The 26,049-nt window shown below is 42.6% G+C and overlaps 1 protein-coding gene across 1 annotated transcript in view; it reads right to left on the reverse strand.

The window, feature by feature from the left end:
- Window positions 1-3,380: 3,380 nt before the first annotated feature.
- LOC129835049 (stromal interaction molecule 2-like) overlaps window positions 3,381-26,049 on the reverse strand; it is an 86,340-nt gene continuing 63,671 nt past the window's right edge. Inside the window, exons 6-12 of the mRNA XM_055900397.1 lie at window positions 21,863-22,040; window positions 21,431-21,608; window positions 19,913-20,074; window positions 15,942-16,042; window positions 15,121-15,359; window positions 10,069-10,252; window positions 3,381-9,841 (exon numbers count right to left, since the gene is read on the reverse strand). Of these exons, the coding sequence (XP_055756372.1) occupies window positions 9,235-9,841; window positions 10,069-10,252; window positions 15,121-15,359; window positions 15,942-16,042; window positions 19,913-20,074; window positions 21,431-21,608; window positions 21,863-22,040 (1,649 nt within the window). The 3' untranslated portion in view covers window positions 3,381-9,234. The remainder of the gene's footprint in view (window positions 9,842-10,068; window positions 10,253-15,120; window positions 15,360-15,941; window positions 16,043-19,912; window positions 20,075-21,430; window positions 21,609-21,862; window positions 22,041-26,049) is intronic.

A 26,049-nucleotide genomic window follows, 5' to 3' on the forward strand; every position in this document is an offset into this window, starting at 1 on the left:
TCTACAACCGAGCAACGATTATTCTGGACAAAGGACAACTTGTACAAGATTCTGATGGAAGCTCATCAAATAGATTTATGATGTTTTTTCGTATTTCTGTCGAAAATGTTTAGATGTAATTTGGGCGCTGATTTTGGGTGCTGTATCGCTATAACGTAAGCTGTAAGTCGTACTAAAGTTAATTTTAAAAATCTAACACAGCGGTTGCATTAAGAACTAGTGTATCTTTAATTTGCTGTCCAACATGTATTTTTTAGTAAAGCTTATGATTAGTTATTTGATTAGAATAGGTGCCTCTCCAAGATTTCTCCGGACAATTTCTGCATTTTCACTACGTATTCACATTGTTCAACCACGATTTGTGCCGCTAAATATGCACATTTTCGAACAAACCATATATGTATTGTGTAATATGATGTTATAGGACTGTCATCTGATGAAGTTTGAGAAGGTTAGTGAAATAATTAATATCTTTTGCTGGCTTATTCGCTATCGCTAACGTGTCTTGAATGAATGCGGCTGTGTGGTAGGCTATTGTAGTAAGCTAATATAATGCTATATTGTGTTTTCGCTGTAAAACACTTAAAAAATCTGAAATATTGGCTGGATTCACAAGATGTTTGTCTTTCATTTGCTGTACACCGTGTATTTTTCATAAATGTTTCATGATGAGTATTTAGGTATTTCACGTTGGTTTCTGTAGTTATTCTAGCTGCTTTGGTGAGACTACTGCAATGTAAAACTATGATTTATACCTGAAATATGCACATTTTTCGAACAAAACATATGCTATACAATAAATATGTTATCAGACTGTCATCTGATGAAGTTGTTTCTTGGTTAGTGACTATTTATATCTTTATTTGGTCGAATTTGTGATAGCTACCTATGCAGTAAAAAAATTGTGAAAATATGCAGTTGGGTCTTTTGCTATCGTGGTTAGCTAATAGAAATACATATTGTGTTTTCCCTGTAAAACATTTTAAAAATCGGAAATGATGGCTGGATTCACAAGATTTGTATCTTTCATCTGGTGTCTTGGACTTTTAGATGCTAGTATTTACTTGTGGCGCTATGCTAGGCTATGCTAGTCAGCTTTTTTACTGATATGGGTGCTCCCGGATCCGGGATTGTGACCAAGTAGAAGTTAACAGGTTCTTAACCTATTGCCACCACAAGAAGAGAGGGGAGAGTGATAGTAGTGCTATGTGAGCACACCCCCGCCCCCTCTAAACCAGGTTTACATTACACAATTTTGGCCCCGAATTAGCTGTCCCAAACAAGTTTTTGAGATTGGCCACAAAAGCCCCATGTCGTTGCCTACTCGGGCACGCAGCCGTCACCGATGCTCGTTAATGTGAGCGATTCAGAGCCCCAATCTGAGGGCTACCGATCTCGTCTTTGAAAATATCGTGACGTCTGTGACTGCACAAACATGTTTGATTTAATCGGCACAAAATCTGCAACGCTGTCGTAGTGTGAGGTGCAACGACACGTTTTGAGAACGGTGATCAGCTACAGCCAATGAGAGTTCACCAGAGAAGAAGCTATTGAGATGACTTTGTTTCGCTTCAACCAGATTGTGTAGACTCTCGAGCAGGAGCGATGACTACTACTAGTATGCGTTTGTACCTGCGTTTAAAAAAAGAAAAACGTTATTTAACCTTTATTTAACTTGGCAAGTCAGTTAAGAACAAATTCTTATTTACAATGACGGCCCACACCGGCCAAACCCGAACGACGCTGGGCCAATGTGCGCAGCACTACGAGACTCCCAATCACGGTCGGTTGTGTTACAGCCTGGATCGCTTAACCAAAACGTCAAATCGTTACAGCTCTTAAGTGCACAAGCAATGTTATTTCAATTCAACAATGTTGACTAGACATTTCAACTACGTATGGCAAGCGTGAATGTCTGACTGAAAATGCTTAGGTCGTTTTGAGCCACAGCTTGTTGTAGCTACGTCAAATCTAATCACATCACCGTTTTCAAAGTGGTATCGACAACCTCACAACCAAGTGAAGAATTTTGTAGTGTGTGACCCTCGTCTGTCACATCGTTTAGTGTGAACCACTACAGTGCGTTGGCAAGACAACAAAAAAAACGACAGGAAAGACAGTCGTTTAACTTGAGAGGCTCAGTGATTTTAGGATTTTGAAAGTCATGTAGTGCTTTACACGCCAGCTAGGGTGGAATGGTTCAGCTTTAGCTAATGTTGGCTTGAGAACTGATGTGTAGTTTACAGTCCGTTGTTTACAGGGTGTTTACTTTAAGGGAGCATTTTATAGTGGTAACTATTACATACTAATAATTTGATTTTATGTTGGCTTCCTTGGAATTGAACATATTGTTACCATATAATTTTATTACGGTAACTATTACATACTAATCATTTGATGACTATATTTAGGCTTCCTTGGAATTTAACATATTGTTACCATATCATAAGTCAGTGAATACCACCTTGGGGGGGGGGGGGGGGGGGGGGGGGTAAAAGGGTGACACACAGAAGAGGATGAGATGCTGTAATGTTTGTTCAGTGATTAAAAAGCTAATCATTTTAGATGAAATTATTGTATTGTATTGAACATTTTCACTACTATGCATAGAGGGGTGAATAAGCTTGTATGTTAAAGTGCATTTTGTAGCCTACCTTTGTTAGTTCCCGAGGATCTCAGTCTCATACATATAACTTGCCCAGCATGAACATGATGTACCAGGTTAGGGAATGTTTTTTACCATACATAATTTCTCCTATACACTACTGCAACTTAGTGGTCATCTTTGGAACTGCGCCCTGAGAGGGATGAATCAATAGGGTTTGTGTGTGTGTGTGTGTGTGTGTGTGTGTGTGTGTGTGTGTGTGTGTGTGTGTGTGTGTGTGTGTGTGTGTGTGTGTGTGTGTAAGGCTGGGATCTGTTGTTGTTGTACAGCGGCAGCCAAACAACACATTCATCACCAAGCCAGATGTCACCGGCCCCATTGCTGCTATGTGTGGAATTGATCAACCATCAGTGGAATTTATCACCTACACTTCATATTGACAAAGCAATCATGCATGCATTTTTCCGTGTATCACTGTTCCTCCACTCTCTCAAGACAAATGGGCGTGTCAAAATGACGTTTTTTTCCCCCTCCATCCGTTTCTACTCTCCTTCAAAAGAAAAAAAAGGGAGTTCAAATAGAGAATCATAAATGTTTCTTCCCTGTGGGGAGTGAGTCATCAATGCTGGGTAAGCTTTAGTTCTGAACACCGAGTGAGTCGAAGACGAGTCCCAACATACATATCCTCAACGCAAATATCACAAACGCTTTCGTTTGTGTCGTTGGGTTACAAATACTGGGGGGGGGGGGGGGGGAGCAAAAGTCACTCACTGGAGACAGCATTGGTATGCTTTATTAATTTGTCTATGGTATACAAATATTCACACACCAAATGTTCAAAGAAATCTGCTAACGTCTCGTAAACATTCCTACCTCCTGCTCATCTATCACAATTTTTTTTTTTTTGTGGATGTAGGATGTAGGAATACACTATGATAGTAAATATGTCATATCTGTAGAATTCTGATATTACAAATGCATATGATAAAACAGAACCCATTAACTTTACTCTTCAGCTAAGCTTGTCTCCTACTATGTACATTGGCTAGTGACCATTCCCTTCCATAGCGTATCGGTAAACAGTGGAGAAAGGAGTTGAAAGAGGTAACAGGTTAGAGTAAGGGTAAAATGTCCAGGAAAAGCTCAGGGATGTTTACAAAGACAGGGAAGTTAAGGGTATGGGTAAAATCTGCATATTCTTTATCACTCTTCAGTAAAAAACGTAGTCAGTCCTTGTGAACCCCGACCACTAGAAATCACATTTCTATTTAAAAAATGGCTACAAGAACAAAATAATGTAAAAACAAAGTCCAGATACTATATACAGCTGAAGCCGGAAGTTAACATACACTTAGGTTGGAGTCATTAAAACTCGTTTTTCAACCACTCCACAAATTTCTTGTTAACAAACTAGTTTTGGGAAGTCGGTTAGGACATCTACTTTGTGCATGACACGTCATTTTCCCAACAACTGTTTACAGACAGATTATTTCACTGTATCACAATTCTAGTGAATCAGAAGTTTACATACACTAAGTTGACTGTGCCTTTAAACAGCTTGGAAAATTCCAGAAAAAGATGTCATGGCTTGAGAAGCTTCTGATGCTGTCATACCGCTCAGGAAGGAGACGCGTTCTGTCTCCTAGAGATGAACGTACTTTGGTGCGAAAAGTGCAAATCAATCCCAGAACAACAGCAAAGGACCTTGTGAAGATGCTGGAGGAAACAGGTACAAAAGTATCTATATACACAGTAAAACGAGTCCTATATCGACATAACCTGAAAGGCCGGTCGGCAAGGAAGAAGCCACTGCTCCAAAACCGCCATAAAAAAGCAGACTACAGTTTGCAACTGCACATTGGGACAAAGATAGTACTTCTTGGAGAAATGTCCTCTGGTCTGATGAAACAAAAATAGAACTCTTTGGCCATTATGACTATCGTTATGTTTGGAGGAAAAAGGGGGAAGCTTGCAAGCTGAAGAACGCCATCTCAACCATGAAGCACGGGGGTGGCAGCATCATGTTGTGGGGGTGCTTTGCTGCAGGAGAGACTGGTACACTTCACAAAATAGATGGCATCATGAGGGAGGAAAATGATGTGGATATATTGAAGCAACATCTCAAGCATACTTGAGCATAAATTCCCAATCTGGCCCTCAACCATCACGGTCACCTAATAATCCCCAGTTTACAATTGGCTCATTCATCCCCCTCCTCTCCCCTGTAACTATTCCCCAGGTCGTTGCTGCAAATGAGAACGTGTTCTCAGTCAACTTACCTGGTAAAATAACGGATAAATAAAAAAATAAAAAATAAATAAATACTCCAAGCATACTTCCAAAGTTGTGGCAAAATGGCATAAGTCAAGGTATTGGAGTGGCCATCACAAAGCCCTGACCTCAATCCTATAGAAAATGTGTGGGCAGAACTGAAAAAGAGTGTGTGAGTAAGGAGGCCTACAAACCTGACTCAGTTACACCAGCTCTGTTAGGAGGAATGGGCCAAAATTCACCCAACTTATTGTGGGAAGCTTGTTGAAGACTTCCCGAAATGTTTGACCCAAGTTAAACAATTAAAAGGCAATGCTACAAAATACTAATTGAGTGTATGTAAACTTCTGACCCACTGGGAATGTGATGAAAGAAATAAAAGCTGAAATATATAATTCTCTCTACTATTATTCTGACATTTCACATTCTTAAAATAAAGTGGTGATCCTAACTGACCTAAGACAGGGAATTTTTACTAGGATTAAATGTCAGGAATTGTGAAAAACTGAGTTTAAATGTATTAGGCTAAGGTGTACGTAAACTTCCCACTTCAACTGTGTGTGTGTGTGTGTATATGTATATATATACACACAGACACACACACACAGTACCAGTTAAAATTTTGGATACCTTCTCATTCCATGTTTTTTCTTTATTTTTACTATTTTCTACACTGTAGAATAATAGTGAAGACATCAAAACTATGAAATAACACATATGGAATCATGCAACCAAAAAAAGTGTTAAAAAAATCTAACTACGTTATTTGAGATTCTTCAAAGTAGCCACCCTTTGCCTTGATGACAGCTTTGCACACTCTTGGCATTCTATCAACCAGCTTCATGAGGTAGTCACCTGGAATGCATTTCAATTAACAGGTGAGCCATTCCACAAACTTAATTTGTGGAATTTCTTTCCTTCTTAATGCATTTGAGCCAATCAGCTGTGACAAGGTAGGGGTGGCATACAGAAGATAGCCCTATTTGGTGAAATACCAATCCCATATTATGGCAAGAACAGCTGAAATAAGCAAAGAGAAATGACAGTCCATCATTACTTCAAGACATGAAGGTCAGTCAATACGAAACATGTCAAGAACTTTTAAAGTTTCTACAAGTGCAGTTGCAAAAACCATCAAGCGCTACGATGAAACTGGCTCTCATGAGGACCGCCACAGGAAAGGAAGACACAGAGTTACCTCTGCTGCAGAGGATAAGTTCAATAGTTACCAGCCTCAGAAATTGCAGCCCCAAAAAATGTTTCACAGGGTTCAAGTAACAGACACATCTCAACATCAACTGTTCAGACGAGACTGCTTGAGTCAGGCCTTCATGGTCAATTTGCTGCAAAGAAACCACTACTAAAGGACACCAATAAGAAGAAGAGACTTGCTTGGGCCAAGAAACACAAGCAATGGACATTAGACCGGTGGATATCTGTCCTTGATCTGATGAGTCCAAATTTGAGATTTTTGGTTCCAACCGCCGTGTCTGCGAGACGCAGAGTAGGTGAAAGGATGATCTCCGCATGTGTGGTTACTACCGTGAAGCATGGAGGAGGAGGTGTGATGGTGTGGGGGTGCTTTGCTGGTAACACAGATTATTTTTAGAATTCAAGGCACACTTAACCAGTATGGCTACCACAGCATTCTACAGCAATACGCCATCCCATCTGGTTTGCGCTTAGTGGGACTATCATTTGTTTTTCAACTGTACAATGACCCAACACACCTCCTGGCTGTGTAAGGGCTAATTGACCAAGAAGGATAGTGATGGACTGCTGCATCAGATGACCTGGCCTCCACAATCACCTGACCTCAACCCAATTGAGATGGTTTGGGATGAGTTGCACCGCGCAGAGTGAAGGAAAAGCAGCCAACAAGTGCGCAGCATATGTGGGAACTCCTTCAAGACTGTTGGAAAAGCGTCCTAGGTGACGCTGGTTGATAGAATGCCAAGAGTGTGCAAAGCTGTCATCAAGGCAAAGGGTGGCTACTTTGAAGAAACTTAAATATAAAATATATTTTGATTTGTTTAACACTTTTTCGTTACTACATGATTCCATGTGTTATTTAATTGTTTTGATGTCTTCACTATTATTCTACAATGTAGAAATTAGAAAATAAAGAAAAACCCTTGAATTAGTAGGTGTGCCAAAACTTTTGACTCGTACTGTATATATACATACACACAACATGACCAAAAGGATGTGAAACCCCTGCTCATCGAACATCTCATTCCCAAATCATGGCCATTAATATGTAGTCGGTCCCCCCTTTGCAGCTATAACAGCCTCCACTCTTCTAGGAAGGCTTTCCACTAGATGATGGAACATTGCTGCGGGGGGAGCATTAGTGAGGTCGAGCAATGATGTTGGGCGATTAGGCCTGGCTTGCAGTCGGCGTTTCAATACATCCCAAAGTTGTTCGATGGGGTTGAGGTCAGGGCTCTGTACAGGCCAGTCCAGTTCTTCCACATCGACAAACCATTTCTGTATGGACCTCACTTTGCATGGGGGCATTGTCATGCTGAAACAGGAAAGGGCCTTCCCCAAACTGTTGCCATGAAGTTAGAAGCACAGAATTGTCTAGAACGTCATTGTATGCTGTAGTGTTAAGACTTTCCGTCACTGGAACAACAGGGCCTAGCCCAAACCATGAAACAGCCCCAGACCATTATTCCCCCTCCAGCAAACTTGCGTTTCCACTGCTCCAGAGTCCAATGGCAGCAAGCTTTACACCTCTCCAGCCAACGCTTGGCATTGCTTCCAGTTTGGAACTCTGTAGTCAGTGTTGCAAGCGCAGACAGACAATTTTCAGCACTCGGCGGTTACGTTCTGTGAGCTTGTGTGGCCTACTACTTCATGACTGAGCCGTTGTCGCTCCTAGACGTTGCCACTTCACACTAACAGCACTTACAGTTGACCTGGGGCAGTTCTAGCAGGGCAGAAATTTGACGAACTAACTTGCTGGGTAGGTGGCATCCTATGACAGTGCCACGTTGAAAGCTCTTCACTAAGGCCATTCTACTGACAATGTTTGTCTATGGATATTGCATGGCTGTGTGCTCGATTTTATACACCCGTCAGCAACGGATATGGCTGAAATAGCCGAATCAACTGATTTGAAGGGGTGTCCACATACTTTTCTATATGTAGTGTGTTTATATATATACTCACACACTCACGCACACAAAACATTAAGAACACCTGCTCTTTCCATAATTGACCAGGTCAATCTAGATGAAAGCTATGATCGCTTATTGATGTCACTACTTAAATCCACTTCAATCAGTGTTGCTGAAGGGGAGGAGACAGGTTAAATAAGGATTTCTAAGCCTTGAGACAACCGAGTCATGGATTGTGTATATGTCCCATTCAGAGGGTGAATAGGTAAAACAAAAGATTTAAGTGCCTTCGAACGGGGTACGGTAGTAGGTGCCAGGCACACCGGTTTGTGTCAAGAACTGCAACACCACAAGGTTTTTCTCACTCAACAGTTTCTCATGTGTATCAAGAATGGTCCACCACCCAAAGTACATCCAGACAACTTGACACAACTATGGGAAGCATTGGAGTCAACATGGGCCAGCATCCCTGTGGAACGCCTTCGACACCTTGTCGAGTCCATGCCCCGACGATTGAGACTGTTGTGAGGGCAAAAAGTGTGGGTGCTACTCAATATTAGGAAGGTGTTCCTAATGTTTGGTATACTCAGTGTGTGTGTGTGTGTGTATATAAATAAAACCCATTGCAAAAAACATTGGAAACACCAAGCGATTTTGGCTTCAATAGCCTACCATGTGTTGCATCTCCAATGCCTCTTCCCCATACATCATTCTCATCTGTACTGTATACATTAATATTTACTCTGCGAGCAGTGGCGGCCCTTTCCCAGAAAACAGGAAAGCAGTAGTGCAACAAACTTAAGTAGTATTTTTTTTTTCTCTTCTGAAAATAAATGTGTCAAGCACAAGCCCCTCAACCCCCAGATGGAACACAAGTGAAATGTATTTTTTTGTTTCTTCAACTGAAAAAGAACCAGAAGACGTTGAGTGAGCAGGCTCGTGCTTTTCACGGTTGTCTGGGGGATGGCAGCCGGCATGACCCTTTACCTTTTAAACTTTCTGTGACCTTTGAAGCCTTGACTTTGAGGCTATGAGTGAGCAAAAACAATTAATTAAAGGGCATTATTGAGGTGCCCAGACAGAGCTACATTCCATCTTTGAAGAAAAAAAAAGGAACAATGGCACAAAACAAATTGTTTTAGCTTCCGTTGACAACGTCCATTTTTTATTAAGGCTAAAATGACTTCATCTTGATCCTTTTTGTTGTCCCGTCCCCTCTCTCTCTGAGTACTACTACTTTTTCTTCTTGAACAAGCTCTTGATCTTGGACGAGGACTTCTTGGTCTTGTCTCCGTTGTCACAGGAGTCCTGAGAGGAGGTTCTCTGTAGCTTCTTCTCCTTTGCCCCCACCCCCCTGCCCTCGTTGTCCAGTGAGGTGAGGGATGGGTTGCGCCCCACCACCACCACCCCCCCTGGCCCCGTCATTCCCGCGGGCAGCTGGCCCATGCTATAGGACTTCTCCAGGATGCCGTTGAACACGGCCTTGTTTCCCGCCGTGGGGGTGGTGAAGGACATGCTGTGGGACTCTGGGATGGAGCCACGGGTGAGGTCGGGTGAGCCCTTGTGTTTGTGCGAGTGCGTGTGGGAGTGTGAGTGGTGCTCCAGGGCAGGGGAGGGGTTGGCCGAGGAGGAAGTCGAGAGGGACGCAACTCCCCCTTGAGGAGGGGGTGAGTCCCGGATGTAAGTCTGAGGCTCCTGCTGGCTCAGCATCATCAGCTCCTCGCGGGAGATCTTGCGGTAGGGGGGCTCTGGGCCTGGCGTGCAGGGGTTGGCATAGGACTGTTTCCGTCCCATGGAGGAGTTGAGAGAGTCTGTGTCTGAGGACGTATCCTGAGTGTCCCTGTGACAGAGACAGAGAAGCAGGCAGAGACGAGAGAGGCAGACAGACAGACACAGAGCAGAGACACACACAGACACACACAGAGCAGACAGAGACAGAGTGTAAGAGAAATGAAAATAATTACAACGCAACTAATATCAGCACACATTCAATGTCTTAAATTCTGAATAAATTACCCTAAACTGATCCGGTATAAAAGAGGGCAGAGGTGGTGAAAGGTAACATACCCCTTTCTCTCGATGAAGATGATGTGTTCTTCTTCACCCTCTGGGTGGTAGGAGAGGGGTGGGCTGGCCATAGAGAGCAGGTCAGGGTCGGCAGACATCATTGACGGCTGCGGGGTGCTGTAGAGACTCCGGCGGGACCGACACAGGCTGCTGCTGCGCGTCAGAGGTGGCCGCTTTATAGAAGCTGCTGGGAAAATACCAGAGAGAGTAGGAATCTAGGTTACACAGCCAGATGTGGTCATAACAATAGTCATACATACAGTACTCGGACTGAACACACAACTTAAAACATACATTTTAAATCTATTTTAGCGTTGTTGATGTAAAACTCATACAAAGTACACTCCAATGTGGCCATAATCACTTTTGTAATGCGTTATGTAATCAGATTACTTACTGTATATGAGTAACGGAGTAAAGTAACGCATAACGTTGTCAACTTTTTTTATTACAATTACTTTGTCAAACAATGAGCAATACTTTCAGAATCATATCTCTACCAGTCGCGTGTTTCCATGATTCGATCTCAACTTGTTTCTTCATTTAGTTCTCGAGCGAGCGGAAAAAGGCTGTTTGAGGGACGTGTCTATAACCAGAACTGATCTGACCAAATCGGAATCCATGCTTCAAGATTGTTTTGTCACACGGACTGGGATATGTTCTGGGTACCCTCTGAAAATAACATTGACGTACACACTGACACGGTGACTTAGTTCATTAGTTCAACAGTGTAGTTATTCCCTCTGTAAGGCAATCAAACAGGCAAAACATCAGTACATAGAAAGTGGAGCCACAATTCCATGGCTCAGACACGAGATGTATGTGGCAGGGTCTACAGACAATCACGGATTACAAAGGGAAAACTAGCCACATCGCGGACACCGATGTCTTGCTCCCGGACAAGCTAAACACCTTCTTCCCCCACTTTGAGGCCCGCTCCCAAGGACTGTGGGCTCTCGTTCTCCGTGGCCGACGTGAGTAAGACATTTAAACGCGTTAACCCTTGCAAGGCTGCCGGCCTAGACGGCATCTCTAGTTGCGTCCTCAGAACATGCACGGACCAGCTGGCTGGAGTGTTTACAGACATATTCAATATATCCCTATCCTAGTCTGCTGTCCCCACTTGCTTCAAGATGTCCACCATTGTTCCTGTACCCAAGAAAGCAAAGGTAACTGAACTAAATGACTATCGGCACCATAGCACTCACTTCTGTCATCATGAAGTGCTTTGAGAGGCTAGTTGAGGATCATATCACCTCTACCTTACCTGACACTCTAGACCAACTTCAATTTGCATACCGCCCTAATAGATCCACAGATGATGCAATCGCACTGCACACTGCCCTATCCCATTTGGACAAGAGGAAAACCTATGTAAGAATGCTGTTCATTGACTATAGCTCACCCTTCAAAACCATAGTACCCTCCAAGCCTGCCCTGTGCAACTGGGTCCTGGACATCCTGGGCCGCCCCCAGGTGGTGAAGGTAGGAAACACCTCCACTTCGCTGATCCTCAACACAGGGGCCCCACAAGGGTGTGTGCTCAGCCCCCTCCTGTACTCCGCGTTTACCCATGACTGTGTGGCCCCGCATGCCTCCAACTCAATCATCAAGTTTGCAGATGACACAACAGTTGTAGGCCTGATTACCAACAATGACGAGACAGCCTACAGGGAGGAGGTGAGGGCCCTAGTGAAGTGGTGCCAGGAAAATAACCTCTCCCTCAACAAAACGAAGGTGCTGATTGTGGACTTCAGGAAACAGCATAGAGAGCATGCCCCTATCCACATTGACGGGACCGCAATGGAGAAGGTAAAAAGTTTCAAGTTCCTCAGCGTAGACGATTTGAAATGGTCCAGCCACGCGGATAGTGTGGTGAAGAAGGCGCAACAGCGTCTTTTCAACCTCAGAAGGCTGGAGAAATTTGACTTGGCTCCTAAGACGTACAAACTTTTACAGATGCACCATTGAGAGCATCCTGTTGGGCTGTATCACCTCCTGGTACGGCAACTGCACTGCCCGCAACCGCAGGGTGGTGCGGTCTGCCCAACGCATCACCGGGGGCACACTGCCTGCCCTCCAGGACACCTACAGCACCCGATGTCACAGGAAAGCCAAAAAGATCATCAAGGACATCAACCACCTGAACCACTGCCTGTTCACCCCGCTACCATCCAGAAGGCAAGATCAGTCCAGGTGCATCAAAGCTGGGACCGAGAGACAGAAAAACAGCTTCTATCTAAAGGCCATCAGACTGTTAAATAGCCATCACTAGCCGGCTACCAACCAGTTACTCAACCCTGCAACTTAGAGGCTGCTGCCCTATATAGAGTTGAAGTTGGAAGTTTACATACACTTAGGTAGGAGTCATTAAAACTCGTTTTTCAACCACTCCACAAATGTCTTGTAAACAAACTACAGTTTTGAAGTCGGTTAGGACATCTAATTTGTGCATGACAAGTACTTTTCCAACAATTGTTTACAGACAGATTATTTCACTTACAATTCACTGTATCACAATTCCCGTGGGTCAGAAGTTTACATACACTAATTTGACCGTGCCTTTAAACAGCTTGGAAAATTCCAGAAAATGATGTCATGGCTTTAGAAGCTTCTGATAGGCTAATTGACATAATTTTGGGCAATTGGAGGCCTACCTTCAAACTCAGTGCCTCTTTGCTTGACATCATGGGAAAATGAAAAGAAATCAGCCAAGACCTCAGAAAAAAGATTCCAGACAAGTCTGGTTCATCCTTGGTAGCAATTTCCAAACACCTGAAGGTACCATGTTCATCTTTACAAACAATAGTACATACAGCTGATGAAGGAGACGCGTTCTGTCTCCTAGAGATGAACGTACTTTGGTGTGAAAAGTGCAAATCAATCCAGCAAAGGACCTTGTGAAGATGCTGGAGGAAACGGGTACAAAAGTATCCACAGTAAAACGAGTCCTATATCGACATAACCTGAAAGGTCACTCAGCAAGGAAGAAGCCACTGCTCCAAAACCGCCATAAAAGAGCTACGGTTTGCAACTGCACATTGGGACAAAGATCGTACTTTTGGAGAAATGTCCTCTGGTCTGATGAAACAAAAATAGAACTGTTTGGCCATAATTACCATTGTTATGTTTGGAGGAAAAAGGGGAGGCTTACAAGCCAAAGAACGCCATCCCAGCCGTGAAGCACGGGGGTGGCAGCATCATGTTCTGGGGGTGCTTTGCTGCAGGAGGGACTGGGGCACTTCACAAAATAGATGGCATCATGAGGAAGCAAAATTATGTGGATATATTGAAGCAACATCTCAAGACATCAGTCAGGAAGTTAAAGCTTGGTCGCAAATGGGTCTTCCAAATGGACAATGACCCCAAGCATACTTCCAAAGTTGTGGCAAAATGGCATAAGGACAACAAAGTCAAGGTATTGGAGTGGCCATCACAAAGCCCTGACCTCAATCCTATAGAACATTTCTGGGCAGAACTTAAAAAGTATGTGCGAGCAACAAGGCCTACAAACCTGACTCAGTTACACCAGCTCTGTCAGGAGGAATGGGCCAGAATTCACCCAACTTATTGTGGGACGCTTGTGGAAGGCTAACAAAAACGTTTGACCCAAGTTAACCACTTTAAATGCAATGCTACCAAATACTAATTGAGTGTATGTAAACTTCTGACCCACTTGGAATGTGATGAAAGAAATAAAAGCTGAAATAAATAATTCTCTACTATTATTCTGACATTTCACATTCTTAAAATAAAGTGGTGATCCTAACTGACCTAAGACAGGGACTTTTTACTAGGATTAAATGTCAGGAACTGTGAAAAACTGAGTTTAAATGTATTTGGCTAAGGTGTATGTAAACAGGCTACTTATTAACGGAACATTTGTCACTTTAATGTTTTCATATTGCGTTACTCATTTCATATGTGTATTCTAATCTACTACATTTCAGTCAATGCCACTGACATTCCTCGTTCTAATATTGATATATTTCTTAACTCAATTCTTTTACTTTAGATGTGTGTGTATTGTTGTGAATTGTTAGATATTACTGCACTGTTGGAGCTAGGAACACAAGCATTTCCCTACACCCGCAATTACATCTGCTAAATATGTGTATGTGACAAATAAAATATGATTTGGAGAAATGTCATGATAGCTGCTGTCCATCGAAATGTATAGAGAGCACACCTCTGATATTTGCTATTGATCACTTCTGTGATAGCAAAGACAATTGAGGACTTTCCCATCTAGATGCAAGTGTGCCCTCTATACATCTCTATGGGTCCGTGTGCCTGCGGTCTATAACCAAAACTGGTGGCTCGAGAAAAGAGTTTTAATGAAACTATAGGAAATCTCGACAGATGTTTGGTTTACAGTATATATGGCTAATGAAGCAGCCAATTTATAGCGCATCTGTCATGGCCTGACCATAGAGAGCTTTTATTCTCTATGTTGGTTAGGTCGGGGTGTGATTTAGGGTGGGTCATCTAGTCGTTTTATATGTTGATGTTGGCCTGTTATGGTTCCCAATCAGAGGCAGCTGTTTATCGTTGTCTCTGACTGGGGATCATATTTAGGCAGCCATTTCCCCTTTGTGCTTTGTGGGATCTTGTCTAATGTTTAGTTGCCTGTCAGCGCAAGTTGTATAGCTTCACGTTTCGTTTGGTTGGTTGTTTGTTGTTTTGTTCAGTGAGTTTCAGTTTATTAAAATGATGTGGAACTCTAAGAACGCTGCGCCTTACAACGAACGTGGCAGCATCTTTTGAAGACTAGCACAGGAAAGCAGCACCACAGATGAAAAGAGAAACTAGTGATGGTATTGCTCCCTCTGACAGTCAAACAAACGGTGAGATTGAGTTTTTTTTCATGAAAGTAATGTAAAGTAATACAACTACTTATATAACGTGTTACTTTCTACATAAAGTAATATTGCAAAGTAGCGTGTTACTTTCGTTCAATGTAATGAGTAACAAGTGATCATACACTCACACCCAGTCACTTTACAACTGTAACTGGAGTATTTGCATTTCTGTGAAAACCTCCATACGTACAGGTGAATTGTGGAATGATTGGAGGCGTGTCCTCGTCGAGGTCGTCCACCCCGCCGGCGATGGGGTAGGGGGGCACGGAGACGCGGGGCATGACCACCCAGCTGTGGTCAGAGTACAGGGTGGCAGTCAGGCTGGGCAGCCCAGAGTTGTGCACCAGGGGGAAGCCGCATAGCTTCTCAATCTGCTGCCAGCGGTGGAGGCGCTCCCTCAGGCAGGCCGTCACCTCCGACAGGGACTTCCTGGGACAATCAATCAAATCAAATGTCTTTATAAAGCCCGCTTTATATCAGTAGTTATCACAAAGTGCTTTTACAGACCTAGACCCAAAAGAGCAAGCGAAAGAAGAAGCACATTGGTAAGGAAACTCGCTAGAAGGAAGAAACCTAAAGACGGCCCCAGCTCAGATGGGAGGCCCATCCTCTTCTCGCTGTACCAGGTAAACTGTCTTTTTCCAGACATTACACTTTGGTTTCTGTGCCTATACCACTAATGCATGGACAACAACTATTGTAATAGGTATTGACACCGTAGGTAGACTGACATATGTGGGTATCCGGATTTACAAGCATTTTGCAACACCCGCAATAACATCTGCTAAACACGTGTATGTGACCAATACAATTGTATTTACTTGTCTCGATCAGTAATCAATAGCTAGTAAATCCTCAAGTCTTTCATGTCAATTCAGCTCATGGACAAAGACATATGGATGAGGGTGACAAAATACAATGCAGTGTGCGTATTTGTCTATGCGGTGTGCGTATTTGTCTATGCGTGTGTGTCTGTTGTGTGAATGCTTGCGTGCGTGTGTGTTATCCTACTTGGCCTCTAGGATCTTGTGGTCCACTTCATCCAGTGATGAACTGTGGGCGACGTGAAGTGTTCCAAACACAGAACTCCTCTTCTTTTTGATTTTCTCTGCCTGAAACCCATTTGAAAAATGACTATAATATACTATGCTCTAAATACTGTAGTATTACTAGATTTATATACTATAGTATCCATTGTAGTGTTCTTGCAGAAGCATACTGTAGTATTCACTGTAGTGTTTTTGCATAAGCATACTGTAGTATTCACTGTAGTGTTTTTGCATAAGCATACTGTAGTATTCACTGTAGTGTTTTTGTATAAGCATACTGTATTATTTACTGTAGTGTTTTTGCATAAGCATACTGTAGTATTTACTGTAGTGTTTTTGCATAAGCATACTGTAGTATTTACTGTAGTGTTTTTGCATAAGCATACTGTAGTATTACCTGTAGTGTTTTTGCATAAGCATACTGTAGTATTCACTGTAGTGTTTTTGCATAAGCATACTGTAGTATTTACTGTAGTGTTTTTGCATTAGCATACTGTAGTATTTACTGTAGTGTTTTTGCATAAGCATACTGTAGTATTAACTGTAGTGTTTTTGCATAAGCATACTGTAGTATTCACTGTAGTGTTTTTGCATAAGCATACTGTAGTATTACCTGTAGTGTTTTTGCATAAGCATACTGTAGTATTCACTGTAGTGTTTTTGCATAAGCATACTGTAGTATTTACTGTAGTGTTTTTGCATAAGCATACTGTAGTATTCACTGTAGTGTTTTTGTATAAGCATACTGTATTATTCACTGTAGTGTTTTTGCATAAGCATACTGTAGTATTCACTGTAGTGTTTTTGTGAGCACGTCTGTGGTAAAGTTTATTATAGTATAAATACTGTAGTATTACTATAGTAAAAACGATAGTGTACAGTATACTATAGTAAGTATTGCAGTACTATAGTACTATAGTACTATTGTTTTTATTACTGTAGTATTTACTATATAGTGTTTTTTGTTTTATTTGACATAGAAGTGGGGGCTTTCTCCTTGATGAAACCTACTGGGCAAATACTAAGAGAAAATGTTCCATAACCTGTAAGACTGGAGACTGAATGGATAGTTCAGAGCTTCTGCTCGTTTCTATAACCTGTAGGGAATACAATATGTGGTATATACTTGGTATATAGGTTTCTCACTCATGCGTGCCAGAAATTGGGATATTGGGGATGAGAATGGGTGGAGCATATTCAAATTAAATAATGTAGTATGACTATAGTTAAAAAAGTGTTTTAGCAGATATAACTGTAGTATTTAATATAGTATAATACAGTGTCCTACAAAATTCTATAGTAAGAATACTAAAGTGTAGTATAGTATTCTACATTATAAGCCGGGTAGTTTGGCTCCTGGATGCGGATTGGCTGAAAGCCGTGGTATATTGCCCATATACCACAGCTCCTCGGCTTTATTGCTTAAGTATATTACAGTTTATTACAGAATACTGATTATGTGGGAACAAAGACATACACACTATATGACTATATTGTAACGCAATCATCACAATGCATAGCATCCAATATTTGCTGTCTATACTACAATAAAACATCAGTGCCTTCTCTTATCAAATATCTTCCCAGTTTAGCTGTTGTTCATGACTACATTAAACAGTGAAACATCTCGTCAAGACCACAATCTGTTGGCTGGAGCAATAACAGACTGATATGCAGGCAATCCTACATGCACTGGTATACACTACATGGCCAAAAGGTATGTGGACACCCCTTCAAATTAGTGGATTTGGCTATTTCAGCCACACCCGTTTCTGACAGGTGTATCAAATTAAGCATGCAGCCATGTAATATCCATAGAAAACCATTGTCAGTAGAATGAACCTTCTGAAGAGCTCAGTGACTTTCAACGTGGCACCGTCATAGGATGCCACCTTTCCAACAAGTTTGTCAAATTTCGGCCTTGCTCGAGCTTCCCCAGTCAACTGTAAACGCTGTTATTGTGAAGTGGAAACGTCTAGGAGCAACAATGGCTCAGACGCGAAGTGGTAAGCCACACAAGCTCACAGAACGGGACCGCTGAGTGCATAGCGCGTAAAAATCATTTGTCCACGGTTGCAACACTCACTACCGAGTTCCAAACTGCCTCTGTAAGCAACGTCAGCACAAGAACTGTTTGTCTGGAAGTTCATGAAATGGCTTAAGATTATCATGCACAATGCCAAGCATCGGTTGGAATTGTGTAAAGCTTTGCGGTTATTGAATTCTAGAGCAGTGAAAACACGTTCTCTGGAGTGATGAATCATGCTTCACCATCTGGCAGTCTGACGCACGAATCTGGGTTTGGCGGATGCCAGGAGAGCGCTACCTGCCCGAATGCATAGTGCCAACTGTAAAGTTTAGTGGAGGAGAAATAATGATCTGGGGCTGCTTTTCATGGTTCGGGCTGGGCTCCTTACTTCCAGTGAAGGGAAATCTTAATGTTACAGTTTCAATGGCATTCTAGACAATTCTGTGCTTCCATCTTTGTGGCAACAGTTTGGGGAAGGCCCTTTCCTGTTTCAGCATGACAATGCCCCTGTGCACAATGCAAGGTCCATACAGAAATTATTTGTCGGGCCTCCCGGGTGGTGCAGTGGTCTAAGGCACTGCATCGCAGTGCTAGCTGGGCCATCAGAGATTCTGGGTTCGAGCCCAGGCTCTGTCGCAGCCGACCGAGGTCCATGGGGCGACGCACAATTGACCCAGCGTCGTCCGGGTTAGGGAGGGTTTGGCCGGTAGGGATATCCTTGTCTCATCGCGCACTAGCGACTCCTGTGGCGGGCCGGGTGCAGTTCACGCTGACCAGGTCGCCAGGTGTACGGTGTTTCCTCCGACACATTGGCGCGGCTGGCTTCCGGGTTGGATGTGCGTTGTGTCAAGAAGCAGTGCGGCCAAGTTGGGTTGTGTTTCGGAGGACGCATGGCTCTCGACCTTTGCCTCTCCCGAGTCCGTACGGAAAATGCAGCGATGAGACAAGACTGTAACTACTACCAATTGGATACCACGAAATTCGGGAGAAAAAAGGTATATACAAAATAAAAAATAGATTTGTTGAGATCGGTGTGGAAGAACTTGACTAGCCTGTACAGAGCCCTGACCTCAACACCATTGAACACCTTTGGAATGAATTGGAACGCCGACTGCGAGCCGGACCTACTCGCCCAACATCAGTGCTCGACCACACTAATGCTCTTGTGGCTGAATGGAAGCAAGTCCCCGTAGCAATGCTCCAACAGCTAGTAGAAAGCCTTCCCAGAAGAGTGGAGGCTGTCATTACAGCAAAGGGGGTACATATTGATGCCCATGATTTTGGAATGAGATGTTCGACGAGCAGGTGTCCACACACATTCTGCCATGTATTGTACAATGCAGTATACTACAGAGACTAGTTTTATCAATAAGTCCTCAAATTGGGCCAAGATGTCAAATGTGACCACATCTATCTACTTTAATGACAGCAACATATTGCGGTGTCTCAGTGTTTGTGCTTTCACAGCTACACAGTTAATTGCCTTATGAGTCATTCTCACTGAAAGTTATAAAAGGCAAAAACAAACAATGGAATTAAAAAGTAACTTAGCTGTGTTTTTGTGTGTGTGTGTGTGTCTGTCTCTATGTGTCTGTGTGCATGTGTGTGTGTGTGTGTCTGTCTCTATGTGTCTGTGTGCATGTGTGTGTGTGTGTGTCTGCCTCTATGTGTCTGTGTGCATGTGTCTGTGCATGTTTACAGACATTTTCAAGTACACAAGTGCAAAATGCTTATTTTCCATACTGCACTTCAACATTTAACTCAACTCACTTACAAAATCACGACCCAATGAACCAACCCATTTACATCCCCAAAATCACCCTAAAACCTGCTCCTACTTGAACTTGACACTGTCTCCTAGGAAGTGATGTCATAGCGATGTCATTTGGTCTCCAGGAAGTTACCTCTTCCTTGGCGACAGTGAGCTGTAGCTCCGCGCTGTGTTTCTTGATGTTGTAATATTGGACCTCCACCTCGTGGGTGAGTTGGAGCCACATCTGCAGGGCCTCTGGGACCGACCACTCTGTCTGCATCTCCTTCTCCGCACGCTTCAGGGCCATACGCACCTGGGGACAGGAGGAGGGGGGGGGACATTTAGGCGTCGCACACGCATGGGATAATATGACATCTTGGCGTAAAAGTGTATTGTACATAAGTAGTCTCTCTAGACAGATGGGTTGCCTCCCACAATGTAGCAATGTTCCGGCTTACACATTTGTTCCAAAACAATGTTAGTTTGGCATAGAGGTACTCAGTCAATGCCTAATCTGCTTGTTGCCCACGTAGCTAGCAAGATGGAGGTCACAGATGTTATTTTTAATGAGTGCATTTTGCAAGTGGCTAGTTTGCATCAACTGCCTTTGTTAATCAACTACCTTTGTTAATCATGACGTTCTGGCATGTCCGCCTCGTGATTTTTTGGTACAGCTATCTGTTTGAAGAGAACGCTCCCCGGGAAAATTACCAAAAGGTTCCGTCATTAATCCCAGACCCTAGTCACTGCTGTTGCCTAGTGTCTGGGTTTCTGAGACTAGTACATAAGGAGATGTTATTATGCGATGCGCGGGGGAACAGTGACAAATGCTTCACTGTGGAATAGTATGTTATACACAGAGGAATAGTGTTCTATGTATGGTATGCATTTGACCTGAATTCTATACTGCATTCATCTTACTGTGAATGGAGACTGCATTGTACTGTATGCTACACAAGGGGGCAGTATTTCACATGACACAGGGAGATGGGATTTGATGCTAAACAAAGGGACAGTATTCTTTGTAGGGTTGCAATGGGAGGGAATGTTACCGGTAACGAAATGTACCAGTAAACAACCAGATTTTTAAAAACGTAAGGATTTTTTGTCATTTTCATAACATGTAAAATATCAAATAATAAAATAAGATGTTATAAATTTGAAAAATAGAACATTAGCCTAAATATAACCCATCAACTTGGTGAATACAGTTGGCAGTTAATGAGGGTTTCAGCATGGAATATACTTTATAATAGTACACGCATTTAGTTAATTTACTATGTCAATATGTCTTTGTTGTAAATGTTTTGTGGCCAAACTGGTGGCAGTTGTGAAGAAGTCAATAGTTGGAGGAGTTGCAGAGTTAATTTCAAATGATGTCATTGTTGATTCAAGTCTTTTTTTCATTAATTATTCTATTTGCTCTTGAACCATATGTTCTATTCACTACAAACTCATGGAAAATATGGACACAGATGTAATGATTAAGAAAAAAAACATTTTATATGATGAAAATAAAATCAACTTAAAATAATTAAAGTATAAATTACCAAAGTTTCCATAAATTACATGTTACTTACCAAAATTGCTGACAATTCCAGTAACTTTGGTAAATTACTGGTAGTTTTGCTACCTTAATTATGTGCAACACACTCTCCATGGTTCCTACCTGCACCAGCTCCTCCTCAGCATATTTGAGGCGGCTGAGCTCACACTCGGCCCCCTGGCGGAGCTCCCGGAGGCGGTACGACTCCTTCTTGGCGCCACTGATCTCATACCTCATCTTCTGCTCCAGGTTCTGCTTCTCCACCGCCACCGTGCGGTTCTCCTCCTGGGCCTTTTCGAGGCTGGAGAGTGGTGAGAGAGAGAGAGAGAGACAGGGTTAGAACCTTTCAGATAACGTGATCACTAAGCTAAATTAATTTAACTTAATAATTCTTCAGACTGCATACCATACACCAAACATACAACATCAGAGCCATTCGAGCCAATAGACAACTAAATCTGTGTATGCCATTAAAAAAAATAATGGTAAACCATTTGTAAATTTACTATAAACCACCTTTTACAAACCATTCATAAACAGCATCAGGCTACATACCGTCCCTGAAGATCCATGAGGCTCTGCTCAGCACTCTGCAGGCTCTCCAAGTCCTTCATCATCTGACTCATGTGCACCTTGGAAGACTTGTTCTGGATGTAGGCGAACCAGCAGCCCCCCATCCCGATCACTATAGATACCATCAACACAAAGTCCTTCATCCAGTTGTGTTGTGGACCTGAGAGGGAAGGGGGAGTAAGTGAGTGAGGAAACACCCTGGGCAAGTTACGTCATACTTCCAGGGGCATGTCCCGGGTCTTCTGAATTAACTTCAAGATTACCATCAAATTCATGTAAATTGCTAAATCTTTTTTTATTTTTTTACTAATTATGTTTAATATATATCCATGATACTTGCAGAATATAACTGAGCTTAGTTCAACTGTCATACCCCGTCAGAACCCAAATCATAAGCTTGTTTTACTCCAATGTTTGTAAACAATGTAAATGCAAACAAACACTGTATAGCCTCAAAACATGGATAAAACTGTATTTTTTATATCATGGATGGTCAGTCCTTGCATCCATAGCTCTGTCTATGAACTTGAGGTTACATTTCTCCAGACCCATCCCTCAGTTTATTTGTTATTTTTTACCCATCCACCACCACCTTTGGACACAAAGGACACATAGTTAGTTTTGCAGCTTTTTTGATATACACACACCTACTCATTCAAGTTTTTTTTTTTTTTTTTACTGTTTTCTACATTGCAGAATAATAGTGAAGACATCAAAACAATGAAATAACACATATGGAAGCATGTAGTAACCAAAAAAGTGTTAAAACATCAAATATATATTATTTGTGATTCTTCAAAGTAGCCACCCTTTGCCTTGACAGCTTTGCACGCTCTTGGCATTCTATCAACCAGCTTCATGAGGTAGTCACCTGGAATGCTTTTCCAACAGTCCTGAAGGCGTTCCCACATATGCTGAGCACTTGTTGGCTGCTTTTTCTTCACTCCGCGCGGTCCAACTCATCCCAAACCATCTCAATTGGGTTGAGGTCCAGTGATTGTGTAGGCCAGGTCATCTGATGCAGCACCCCATCACTCTCCTTCTTGGTCAAATAGCCCTTACACAGCCTGGAGGTGCGATTTGGGTCATTGTCCTGTTGAAAAACAAATGATAGTCCCACTAAGCGCAAACCAGATGGGATGGCGTATTGCTGCAGAATGCTGTGGTAGCCATGCTGGTTAAGTGTGCCTTGAATTCTAAATAAATCACTGACAGTGTCACCAGCAAAGCACCCCCACACCATCACACCTCCTCCATGCTTCACGGTGGGAACCACACATGCAGAGATCATCCGTTCACCTACTCTGCGTCTCACAAAAACAGTGGTTGGAACCAAAAATGTCAAATATGGACTCATCAGACCAAAGGAAAGATTTCCTCCGGTCTAATGTCCATTGCTCATATTTCTCAGCCCAAGCAAGTCTCTTCTTCTTATTGGTGTCCTTTAGTAGTGGTTTCTTTGTAGCAATTCGACCATGAAGGCCTGATTCACGCAGCCTCCTCTGAACAGTTGACGTTGAGATGTGTCTGTTACTTGAACTCTGTGAGGCATTTATTTGAGGCATTTATCTGTGAGGCTGGTAACTTATCCTCTGCAGCAGAGGTAACTCTGGGTCTTTCTTTCCTGTGGCGGTCCTCATGAGAGCCAGTTTCTTCATAGAGCTTGATGGTTTTTGCGACTGCACTTGAAAAAACTTTCAAAGTTCCCGATTGACTGACATTCATGTAATGATGAACTGCCGTTTCTCTTTGCTTGAAATAATATGGTCTTGGTCTTTCACCAAACAGGGCTATCTTCTGTGTACCACCCCTACCTTGTCACAACTGATTGTCTTAAACGCATTAAGGAGGAAAGACATTCCACAAATAAACAAGGCACACCTGTTAATTGAAAAGCTTTCCAGATGTCTACCTCATTAAGCTGGTTGAGAGAATGCCAAGAGTGTGCAAAGCTATCATAATGGAAAAGGGTGGCTACTGTCAAGAATCACAAATAACTTATATTTAGATTTTTTAAAACACTTTTTTAGTTACTACATGTTTCCATATGTGTTATTTCATAGTTTTGATGTCTTCACTATTATTCTACAATGTAGAAAATTGTTAACTATATAAAGCTCAGCAAAAAATAAACATCCTCTCACTGTCAACTGCGTTTATTTTCAGCAAACTTAACATGTGTAAATATTTGGTTGAACATAACAAGATTCAACAACTAAGACATGAACTGAACAAGTTCCACAGACATGTGACTAACAGAAATGGAATGTGTCCACGAACAAAGGGGGGGTCAAAATCAAAAGTAACAGTCAGCATCTGGTGTGGCCACCAGCTGCATTAAGTCCTGCAGTGCATCGCCTCCTCATGGACTTTGCCAGATCTTGCTGTGAGATGTTACCCCACTCTTCCACCAAGACACCTGCAAGTTCCCGGACATTTCTGGGGGGGTGGGGGGGTAGCCCTAGCACTCACCCTCCAAACCAACAGGTTCCAGATGTGGTCTTTGACACACCGCCCCAGACCATGACGGACCCTCCACCTCCAATTCGATCCCGCTCCAGAGTACAGGCCTCGGTGTAACGCTCATTCCTTCGACAATAAACGCAAATCCGACCATCACCTCTGGTGAGACAAACCGTGACTCATCAGTGAAGAGCACTTTTTGCCAGTCCTGTCTGGTCCAGCGACGGTGGGTTTGTGCCCATAGGCGACGTTGTTGCCGGTGATGTCTGATGAGGACTTGCCTTACAACAGTCCAGCCTCTTTCAACCTATTGCGGACAGTCTGTGCACTGATGTAGGGAGTGTGCGTTCCTGGTTTAACTCGGGCAGTTGTTGTTGCCATCCTGTACCTGTCCTGCAGGAGTGATGTTCGGATGTACCGATCCTGTGCAAGTGTTGTTACACATGGTCTGCCAATGCGAGGACGATCAGCTGTTCGTCCTGTCTCCCTTAATTGCCTACCGTCTATAAGCTGTAACTGTCTTAACGACCGTTCCACAGGTGCATATTCATTAATTGTTTATGGTTCATTGAACAAGCATGGGAAACAGTGTTTAAACCCTTTACAATGAAGATCTGTGAAGTTATTTGGATTTTTAAGATTTATCGTTGAAAGACATTTCTTTTTTTGCTAAGATTAATATATATATATATACACGCACACTGTAAGTCGGAAGTTTACATACACCTTCGCCAAATACATTTAAACTCAGTTTCACAATTCCTGACATTTAATCCTTGTAAAAATTCCATCTTAGGTCAGGTAGGATCACCACTTTATTTTAAGAATGTGAAATATCAGAATAATAGTAGAGAGAATGATTTCAGCTTTTATTTCTTTCATCACATTCCCAGTGGGTCAGAAGTTTACATACACTCAATTAGTATTTGGTAGCATTGCATTTAAATTGTTAAACTTGGGTCAAATGTTTTGGGTAGCCTTCCACAAGCTTCCCACAATAAGTTGGGTGAATTTTGGCCCATTCCTCCTAACAGAGCTGGTGTAACCGAGTCAGGTTTGTAGGCCTCCTTGCTCACACACGTTTTTTCAGTTCTGCCCACACAAAGGTCAGGGCTTTGTGATGGCCACTCCAATACCTTGACTTTGTTGTCCTTATGCCATTTTGCCACAACTTCGGAAGTACGCTTGTGGTCATTGTCCATATGGAAGACCCATTTGCGACCAAGCTTTAACTTCCTGACTGATGTCTTGAGATGTTGCTTCAATATATCCACATAATTTTCCTCCTTATGATACCATTTGTTTTGTGAAGTGCACCAGTCCCTCCTGCACTAAAGCACCCCCACAACATGATGCTGCGTTCCCCGTGCTTCGCGGTAGGGATGGTGTTCTTCGGCCTGCCAGCCTCCCCCTTTTTCATCCAAACATAACGATGGTCATTATGGCCAAACAGTTCTATTTTTGTTTCATCAGACCAGAGGACATTTCTCCAAAAAGTACTTTTTCAAACCGTAGTCTGGCTTTTTTATGGCAGTTTCGGAGCAGTGGCTTCTTCCTTGCTGTGTGGCCTTTCAGGTTATGTCGATATAGGACTCGTTTTACTGTGGATATAGATACTTTTGTACCTATTTCCTCCAGCATCTTCACAAGGCCCTTTGCTGTTGTTCTGGGATTGATTTGCACTTTTCGCACCAAAGTACGTTCAT

This window comes from Salvelinus fontinalis, chromosome 36 (assembly GCF_029448725.1).
Source record: "Salvelinus fontinalis isolate EN_2023a chromosome 36, ASM2944872v1, whole genome shotgun sequence".
Lineage (NCBI taxonomy): Eukaryota > Metazoa > Chordata > Actinopteri > Salmoniformes > Salmonidae > Salvelinus > Salvelinus fontinalis.